The 10,845-nt window shown below is 39.9% G+C and overlaps 1 protein-coding gene across 1 annotated transcript in view; it reads left to right on the top strand.

Moving 5' to 3' along the window:
• Positions 1–5,883, top strand: part of RAI14 (retinoic acid induced 14) — a 187,611-nt gene extending 181,728 nt beyond the window's left edge. Inside the window, exons 16-18 of the mRNA XM_044664409.1 lie at positions 19–168; positions 2,759–2,824; positions 3,935–5,883. Of these exons, the coding sequence (XP_044520344.1) occupies positions 19–168; positions 2,759–2,824; positions 3,935–4,012 (294 nt within the window). The 3' untranslated portion in view covers positions 4,013–5,883. The remainder of the gene's footprint in view (positions 1–18; positions 169–2,758; positions 2,825–3,934) is intronic.
• Positions 5,884–10,845: the final 4,962 nt, after the last annotated feature.

Below are 10,845 nucleotides of genomic sequence, written 5' to 3'. Positions count from 1 at the left end.
TAGCTCTCATTTCACTAGATAAATGAGATGTCCAAGGAAGTCACTAAATTAAAAGAAGCTTTGAACAGCCTCTCTCAGCTTTCCTACACTACCAGTGCATCCAAGAGGCAAAGTCAGCAGCTTGAGGCCTTGCAGCAGCAAGTGAAACAACTACAGAATCAACTGACGGTGAGTTTGGACTTACTCCCTTTGACATGTTGAATGAAGCAGCACAGACCAACTCAGGGGAAGGGGACCTAAAAAAGGACCCTCTCCTGATCAATAACACATGTAAAACACAGTGGAATTGTGCTTTGGCTATGGGAGAGGAGTGGAGGGAGGGGAGGGAAAGAACATGAATCATGTAACCATGGAAAAATATTCTAAATTAATTAATTAAATAAAATTTAAGGGGAGAAAAAAAAAGAGGACCCACTAAGGAGAGAGGCCTTGACTGCCCCGGTCCATTTGTTGGTAATAGTGGCAGGATGGAAACAATCACTGAAATGCAGGGATTTGGGATGGGTTGTGGGGAAGGGGAGGGAGAAGTATCTTTCCCTCTAGCTAGAGGATAGAGCCCTACTAGGCCTGGAGGCTGGAAGATCTGAATTCAAATTCAGCCTCAGACACTTACTGGCTGTGTGATCTTAGCAAGTCACTTACCCCATTCTTTGCCTCAGTTTCCCCAACTATAAAATAAGGACAATGACATTGCCTACTTTGCAGGGTCATTGTGAGAATCAAATGACAAAATATTTGTAAAGAATTTAGCACATGCCTGATCCATAAATGCTAGTTCCCTCTCTCTGCTCACTTGATCTGGCTATCTGAACTACTTTTTAAGATTGCACCTCTGGTTTCTTTAAATATATTTTTTATTAAAAAAGGAGTAGAGACAGTACCTTGTGATTTTATTAATGTGAGGAATCCCAGTGAGGAAATTCCCTTTACCAATCAATGCAGGTTGCCTTTGGATTTTATAAGAGAATGTTCTTATTAGGGACTGGAATCAATTATATACCTATTTCATCTTATTCCTGGATCTGACCTGTGTCATACCTTCTCTCTTTCCCTTATACAAACACAGACACACACACACACACACACACACACACACACACACACAGACATATACACAGATAGACACACTCACACAGATACACACAGACACAAAGACAGACACACTCACATACACAAAGCACACACTCACAGACACACACAAACACACACTCACACAGTCAGACACACACACACATACAGACCACAGACACACAGTTCTTAGTTGACAAACAACCAAGTTTTAGTTATCATATATAACAAAGATGAGGGTTACTTTGTCTCCCAGTCATCTCTGTTTTCAGAGTATAGTGATATCTTCAGCACAGAACTGGCATGGGTACTTAGTGATCTAGAATCTCAATACATTTACCCTTTTGGTGTTCTAGATATTGTGGTCCAGGATGCTGGCAGAACTGGGAAGGCATGAGTTAATCCCCACCACCCCTATACTCCCACCACACCAACCAGAACTGTTTTGAGCCAAGCAGCTTTAGTTAGTTCGGACCTGGGACAGTTTGGGATAGCTTTGTCCCCAAAAGTGGTGGATTGATCTGGAACCCGGCTGTGGTCTGTTTGCATAAAAAAGAACATAAAGTGGCCCTTTAGCAAGGAACTTCTGAAACCTCCGGGTACCTCCCTGCTGTTAGCATCTATCTTCCTGAATTATTTTTAACCGCCTTGGAGACTATTTTCATTTGGGATGTGTATGAATAATTTTTTATAAAATGCAGTGTTTGTTTGAACCCTCCAGTTCTAATTGATTCATTGCACCAGATGCAAAAGTCAGTGTAGATACTCACCCTTCTTACTGCCTCATACAAAATATTAGCCAGGCAGTAATAAGACTTGTGACTGTATTGCATCTAATTAGGAAGAAAGGATGTTTGCTTTTATTTCATTCTACATGTCCCTTTCTCCTTTGAGTATAGCTCTTAACAATCTTGTAAATGAATGTATTTATGTGTGGGTATAATATGTTTATGTATGTGTGTATATATATGTGTGTGTGTGTATTTTACATACTTAACATCTATATACTCACAATATACATACACCTATATATTTTTGTTCAGTCATATGTAACTATATGACCCCCTGGACATTGTCTGTGGGGTTTTCTTAGCAAAGCTACTGGAGTGATTTGCCATTTCCTTCTCCAGTATATCCTCATTTTACAGATGGTAAACTGAGACAAATAGAGGTTAAGTGACTTGCCCAGGGTCACCTAGCTAATAAGTGTCTGAGACCAGATTTGAGTTCAGGTCTTCCTAACTCTGGGACCTCTGATATTTTCTAGTTGGGTGACCCTAGGCAAGTCACCTAACCTCTCTATGTCTCAGGCAATTCACTAGGACTTATCGATTAAGTTTTAAATGTATTATTACCTGTATTATTAGAAGACCCACCCTTCCCAAGCCAATAGAATCAGACCTTTTCTGAGCATTTGCACAATCCGATACATGAAGCTATTAAATGGTATGAATTTCCTAAATGTCTTACCATAGCTCTGGAATTATAGGACGTGATGAACCTATAGCCTTTTAAAGACCTCTTTTTGCCAGAGTGCTCCAAATGGCACATATCCAGAAACCTCAGACATTAGCATGGCCTCTTCTCTTAGGCAGAGAGGAGCCCCATGGGCATCATTTTGACACAACTTTTTGTTAAGTTTTCTTAATGACTGAGACCTCCTTTTAATACTAATCTTCTTAAATTTCAGGAATCCAAGAAACAACACCAGGAGATTGTCTCAGTTTATAGAATGCATCTTCTATATGCTGTCCAGGTACGGTCATAATCTACAGAAATACTTTCCCCCTCCCTTTACCCCCCCAAAAAAAGTGTTTTTAAGTGTTCCTCAGAGCTAAGTCATAAAGCAGACTTAACAATAAATGACAAGAACAAGTAGTACTGAAGTAGGAAGGCAAAAAGACTGACCTCTTAAATTTAAAGTATTAAACTTTAAAATGAAAATACTAACTTTTTTGATTGCTTGAGGAAATATGCCCTTCCCTCTGACTCCTTTCCAGAGAGGCTTGAATTTCCAGGAAACAGTTTAATCATTTACTATCCTTTGTATAGTGAGATGCAGTTGTTTTGATACACCATCAACAGAGCATATGGTTTTTAAGTGTTTCCAATGGTGGTAACGAATTTTTCCACTGAGCCTATCCTTGTGTCATCATTTTGACCAAAGGCTTACTTAATTGCCTATTTGCAGTAGGGCTAAAGTCAATCAGGTATCTTCACTAAATCCCCCAGAAGAAGGATTTTGGAGGAAGGAGAGAAGAGTCAAGGGGACTGATTAGGAGAGTGTTGAAATATTCTCAGTAAGAGGTCATAAGAGTCTGAACTACAATGATGGCTTCATGAGTAGAGAGGGACTTGAGTGACTAAAAGATTCTATCTTTTAGTAATGGGGAATTATTATGAAATATTACTAAAAAATACCTTTCCTAAATAGGGAAAATTACTACTACAGTAGTAACTGGGAAGTTTGGAAGACAAATGATCTCTGGGGGAAAGAGAATGTAATGATATATGAAAATAACTCACAACCTCTTCATGTTTGCTTATTTCTATGACACTGGCTTCTATGGCTTAGCCCAGAGCTAAGTCTTCAATATGGTAACTAATTAGATTTGAGAACATTGGCCAGATACCAATTAAATTCCAATTAAAACCTCTGAGAGGAGTCACTTGCCCTCTGCTTTAGTTTCCAGATCTGTACAATAGAACCTGGACCCTTTCTTTACAGAAGCGGGTAGAAGAATTTCTGAGGAAAGTGCTTCATGACTGTCAAATGATTCACCAGAAGTAATGGGAATGGTATGGTCTGTGTCTGTTCAAATATATTGTCTATTACATTAATTGTATTTTTATCTGAATTTCCTAGGGTCAGATGGATGAAGATGTTCAAAAAGTACTGAAGCAAATTCTCACAATGTGTAAAAACCAGTCCCAAAAGAAGTGAAATAGACTCTCTGGGACTCAGTGGCAACCCTTCACATTTGCCATATTTGCCTTAAAGCAGGAGTTAGGTTGACATCCACTGCCATTTTTCTCATTTGTTGTATGCACTGTGAGTTCACATAGCCCTCTCAGCTTCTTCTACACAAAGACTCCTGAGGACTGTCCCCAGAAGAAGACCTTCCATTCCTCAAAATTGTCTATTGACTTTAAGACCTAAAGTACCAGCCTTGTGATGAGCTGAGGCTGTTAAGTGCAGATCTTGGTGCTGGCAGATGCCACACCTGCTTTGGGTCTGTGGGGCTAAGAGGCTTCATCAGGGTGGTCATTGGGTGGTAGTGACCCCTCAAACCTCCATAGGACTAGTTGTTGCAAATCATGTGGTAAATGCTGTTGGAACTCCTTTTCCCACGGCTGCCCAACGTACCATATGTTCCATCCACCTCTATTTTTATTTAGAAGCACCCAAGATTTTAGGCTATTAACCTTTAACATGTTAATTTTTAACCAAATTAACCCTGGCACTGGTTACAAGGTACACTCCACAGCTAATCATCATGTCCTGTGGATGAAGTGTATAACCAGTTCCCATTACATTCTTTTTCTTCCTCTACCTTTCAACTCTTAGAGCTATGCTATTTTCAGTCCAGCAATTGGATGAATAGGATTAACTAAAACATATTGCTTAAAACATAAATGAGTTGATTTTTTAAAAAAAGATTTTTTTTAAAAACCTTTAAGTGACACATCGCAAACAACCTATGCAAGCTTGCCTACTACTGTTGTCCGTCAAGCTCAGGAAATCCAAGTACATGCTTTTCAACAAGGGATTACAGTAAACAGTACATTTACAACCAAAAGAAATGCCTCGTAGTTCCTGACCTCACTTTTGTAAAGATGTTTTTTCTCCATTATATTTTTATTGGCCATTACAGATTTTTGGTACCTAAGCCATTTACTACATAAAATTTGCATTACACTATGTTAACAAAATATTTTAGATAAACATGCTTTAGACTTAAAATGTCTTTGGGTAAAAGTTTTCAGCTGTAGCAAAATGTACTCGAGGTACTCTAAGCTCATTACAAAGTCCCAGCAGATACTAGCCATTCTTGGAGTTGTCAAGTGTTCCTGATGAACATCAGCTCCACCCTTTTGGCTGAATGTCAGGACATCATAGCTGTGCTTACTTTTCCAAGCATTGAGAGCCTGGCTGATGCCAGTCACTAAAAACTGGTAAGACTTTGATATTGTCTAGCCCTTACTTAGGTGCATGGCAAAAATCTGTGGAAGAAAGATTTTCCTATTCCCATGCCATACTTAGAATCTGAAGCTTGTCTAACTTGCCTGAGGCTTCACTTATGGCTTGTTCTTACTGAGGTATACAAACATAAAAAAAAAAAAAATCTCTAAGGTGTTTTGCCCAGGAGCCTGTGTCTACTTTGACTGAGTGGAAAGTGGCTCACGGCTCACTGAACTCAGTGCACTCTAGAGCAGATGCTCTCTAAACAATGGCAAAGCAAAATGGCTTTAAAACTTCCCCTCAGATAATAGGTCTTGGGGTTACTGAAGTTAATTGTAATTTGACAGTTTTTTTAGAAGCTCCAAGGAAATGTGTAGGGACCTTATCAGGGTGGTCAGCACTTAAGAAAACACAAAACAAAAATTCCAGCACACAAATGCTGCAGAATCTAAAACTTGAGACATTTTATAGGTTTCCTGACAAGTTTAGTATTTTACTTCGTTTCATCATACGTATTTATTATAAGTATCCTGGTTAAATATTGAAAAGTTATACACTATAGTCTAGCATTTTTGTCTTTGTAATTTACAGGAGTTTATGCAGAAAATAAACTTTGGTTCCATTGTTTTTAATCTCTGTCCATTTTTAAATTTCCTTCTTATCCACTTCTATATTTTGGGGAGAAGAAATGTTGATATTTCTGAAATGTTGTGTTTCAGGGGGAAACTTGTATTTTGGCTATATCCATTAGGAGGAGTAATCAAATGAAAAACATTGATTAGCCAGGCATAATTTCTCCCATCTGTAGGCCTTGCTCCCGGGGAAGATAAGGCCAGTGGTTCACCTGAGCTCTGAAGTTCTGAGCAGTAGTATGGCTCAAGTCAAGTCAGTTGTCTGCACTGAAAACACCAGAAATGGGAATATGGTGATCCTCCAAGAGAGGGGAGTTTGGAGGAAGGAGAAAGGCGTCAAAGAGACCAATTAGGAAGCTATTGAAATATTCCAAATGATGGGTGATAAAAGTTCTGAATTACGGTGGTGGCTTCATGATCAGAGAGAAAAAAGAGATGATGGGCAAGATCTGTCAAGGGATTAAAGACATGACTGAGTGAAGAATAAAGGATGATACCAAGCTTGTGAAATTGAGTAACCAAAAGATTCTTTCAGTAATAATAGGGAAGTTTGGAAGACAAATGACCTCTGGGAGAAAGATAATATAATGATATATGCAAAATAGCTCACAACCCACCCAGGCATGCTTGTTTCTATGACACTGGTTCTGTCTCACAAACCCAAAACAAAAAAGAGTAGTGGGACTTTAACTCATTTGTCACTGTCACAGAGTACAAAGCCCACCCACCCCAGGGAGAAAGTGCCTCATAACACTGCAGACTTATATCAGACTTGTAGTCCACTGTCAACCCCAGATCTTTTCCAGGACTGCTGTTTATTCTTCCTTCATTTTGTAATTTGATTTTTTGTACCCAAGTATAAAATTTTTTCATTTATCCCTAGTTACTTTATCTTATTAGATTCAACTCAGTGCTCTAACTTGTTAAGATCCTCTTAGATCCCAACTCTGCCATCCCACAGGGTTAACTACTCATCTAAGCTTTTTTTTAAATACAATTTTGATAAGCATATCATGTATGATTTTACCTGAGTAATCAATTTTTTAAATAAATTTGTTTTAATAAAAACAGCCCAAGGCCAAGCATGTCTACTTAAACTCATTTTACCCATTCCTGGTCAGTGAGTGATCTTTTCTCTTTACTCTATGCTGCTTAAGGAGAAAATAAAAACAGAATTAGTAAACCTGTGTATAGCTTTATAAATATTTTGACTGTATTTAGTGCTTGAAGCAAGTTTAGGTATAAAATCATTTTCCCCATTTTATAGAAGAAAATGAAGCTCAAAGACTTAATCAAGGGCAAGAAACAATTCAGTGGCTGAGCTAAATATAGGTCTTAAGTTTCCTTTCTCTGTTGAATATACAGTTTTCTTCCCTTCTCACTCCCAAATTACATTGATTATTAGAAGAGTTACTTTTTTAATACCTCCACTATTTCTTTAGGGTGACCCAATCAAAGTTTCTTATGAACATTTTAAGGAAGCACACACATCACTGACCTCTGAAACCTAAAGCTACCCAGGATCTAAGCACCTGACTTTCCTTTTAAAACCATTATGTAACTATTAGTAACTATTAGGTGGCACAGTAAATTGTGACTGGCCAGGAATCAGGGAAGACTTTCTGAGTTTAAATCTGGCCTAAGATACTTATTAGCTGTGTGACCCAGGGTAAGTCACTTAACCTTATTTGCTTCAGTTTCCTCATCTGTAAAATGAGTTAGAGAAGAAAATGCCAAACTCCAGTATCTTTGCCAAGAAAACCCCAAATGGGGTCATGAAAAGGTGAATACAACTGAAAAAAAATGAACAGAAAAGCTGTTAGTATCAGAACCATATCTACAGTGGTTGTACCTTGCCCCACCCCAAAGACAAAAATTTTTTTATCCAGGTGAAATCAAATTAAAGACTTATCTCAAGTATCTAGTATAAACTCAAATCCTTTTAGCAACAACTAGAACAGATATCTACTTCTTTACACTGTTGACAGCATCCTAACTCAATGACCCAGAATTCTGGTCCTTTGGAAACTGGGATGATTACTTTCCCTCTTACCTCTTAGCTCTCACTTAACATATTAAAAAAAAATGTGGTTATCACTTTCCCCACCATTCCAAACAAGAATAATTAAGTACAGACTAAAATCCCTCTCTCATTTCTTGGAAAAATATCGACTCTTAAGTAACAAACCTGGCATGGCTTCTAATACTTGGAGATTAATTACCTGGATCATTGAGGGTTAAGGAAAAATAGAAAAAAAAGGACTCAGCTCTGCTCTGATAGCTGCCTTCCATAATGCCTAAATATTAAATACTGTCCAAATCATGGGTTGCATAGGTGCTACGGATCTAGGTATTATTTCTTCATCGTATGTCAAATTGAGAAAGAACGAGAGGTAGGCACTTTAGGAAACTTGCTTAGTGGCACGCGGGCCCATAGTTTTAACTATATCATTGGAATTAAGAGAGTTACCTAGTCATGATGAAATCACAGCTCAAAAGTGCATAAGCCCCAGATCTGGAACTGTAATGAAATATAATCTTCATTTTTACAAAGAACACGGTACCCAGAGAGATTAATGGAGAGAACTAAATCAATTTGTAAAGCTAGCCACACATAATGAGGCCAAGGAACCTAATAATGGCCACTCCAGATGTGTTAACCACCTTATCAGTTAACCTTATAATTCTTTTAGGGGACCATGTGTAGACTTTCCCCATTAAACTATGAACTTTTTGAGGGAAGGGGCTGTTTATTTTACATCTCTATCTACAACACTTAGCACAGTGCATTGTGTTTGGTAGGCATTTAATGTTTATTGGCTGGCTGTAGTTATTACTATTGCCCAGGACAAGGTCCACCTTTGCCAAAATAGTGGAGAAGGTGCCTGCTATAAGAGTGATTTGAGGAAGGTCAAAAAGCTTTCCCTTCCCAGACCTCTCTAGCAAAATTCCCCACTGAACCATGAAGTTCCCCCTATTAGCAATACATTCCTTTGTGTTAAATCATTACCCCCGCAAGACATCTTTTGGTGCCCTGGAAAGGGTTAGACTTGGAGTCAGTAGCCCTGGGCTGAACCTTAGGTATTTCACCATAGACTAACTGTGTGACCTTGGGCAAATTTTTTAACTTTCCTTGTAGTCTCTCCTCCTTGTTTGTGTAAACTAAATATAATGCTTGTGCCACTGATCTCACAAGTTTTTGTTTACTCAAATTAAGAAAAGCAGTTCTCCAAATAGAAAAACGAACAGTTGTCGTCCTTTACTATGAATGCAAACATCACTGTGAAGGGTTAAACAGTACTCAAATGTTTGAACTGGAGCTATTTTTTCTGGGTCGCTAGCATAGAGTCTAGAACCCGAGTTTCAGTTAGGATTGGAGTGAATGCAGATTGCTGGAAGCTAACAGGGGTTAGGCAGTGATCGCTAAAATCAGATGTGCCCACTTTGCTCGGTCTTATTTACTACCAGTGCTCGTGGTTCTCCCTCTTCTTCCGACGCACAGGGCCTTTTTGGAACAGCTCTGGAGATTTGGAAAGAGTGGTCACGGGAGGATGATTTGTGCTCGCGTCATTCCCGCACCTTACCCAGAGAAGCGGTCTGGGGACAGGAAAGGATGGGATGTGGGGCGCAGGGCCAGAGGCTGGTATCGTGTCCAGTCCAATCCCATTCTTGGAAGCCACAAGTGGAAGAGCTGCGTTCGCTCTCCCAGCGCCACGCTTGGTTGCCATGGAAACCACCAAGACCGCATTCTGTTTTCTCGGAGCACCCGAAAATCTCGACTCAGCTGCCGAGGCGTTCTGTTGCCTTGGTAGCCCTCATTGTCCTCAGCACCAGATTGAAGGCCGACGGAAAGGAAGGGTAACTTGTCCCTTAGAGTTCTCTCACTCCGCCAGCGGCGGAGCATGCGCTCTCCTGGTGGCAAAGTGCCCAGACATTCACACGGGAAACCAGACTGCTCCTTAAGCAAGCGGCTTCACTCCTCCTCCCACTTTCCTGAACCCCTTGGAGCCAGGAAAGAGATTTTTTGGATTATTTCCACAGTCTCAATCAGGTAATCAGCGTACCCTGACTGGGAGACGCGTCAGGAAAGGGGCTGAGCTCCCGCGGGTCAGAGAACTCCTATCCCCTCACTACCGGAGAAACCAGCCCCCGGGGGCCGGGATTGAGGAATAATTAAGCAACCTCTGGGAAAGAAAGGAAAAACAACAAACAAAAACAAACAAAAAAACCCGAGACTGAACCCCTCCCCCGCTGCCTCCCTAAAATGGGATTTCCGGGAGGGATTTCCAAGGTTATTTATGATTTCACCATACAGCATAAAAGAGACCATCATCATAACTGACGTTTCTGTAGTACTATAAAACCTTTATTTCTTTACATAACACCTCATTTTCACAACAGGACTATGGGGTAGGTACTATAGGTATTCTTATCCTCCGTTTTACCAGTGAGGAAACTGACATGACTGGTAAGTTAGAAGCAGATTTTAGGGCTTTCGGACTCCAAGTCCAGCCTACAAGGTTACTCCGCTGTCCACTACTCTGTGTTTCTTCTCCCAGAATATGGCTTATGAGTTTGTATTATTTCTAGTTTTATTAGAATTACTTATAACCTCAATACTTAAAGGATCCATTTCCTCAGGGTGAGTGCACTTCTCATCAACAGCGGGTTGCAGCCACTTTATTAACTTAGTTGGATGGTCTTCAGAAGTTGCTGTGGCCAAAATTTTAATTAACTTGTATTTTAACTTGGTGAACCTGGGGCAAAAAAGGTTGGTTCTTGTTTGACATCTGTTCATCACTGGTGTTCTCTCTCTCTCTCTCTCTCTCTCTCTCTCTCTCTCTCTCTCTCTCTCTCTCTCTTTCTCTCTCTCTCTCTCTCTCTCTCTCTCTCTCTCTCTCTCTCTCTCTCTCTCTCTCTCTCTCTCTCTCTCTCTCTCTCTCTCTCTCTCTCTCTCTCTCT

The sequence above is a fragment of the Gracilinanus agilis genome, chromosome 1 (genome assembly GCF_016433145.1).
Source record: "Gracilinanus agilis isolate LMUSP501 chromosome 1, AgileGrace, whole genome shotgun sequence".
Taxonomy (NCBI): Eukaryota; Metazoa; Chordata; class Mammalia; order Didelphimorphia; family Didelphidae; genus Gracilinanus; species Gracilinanus agilis.
The sequence above is the reverse complement of the archived record's forward strand: the minus strand, read 5'-3'. Positions and strand labels throughout refer to the sequence as shown.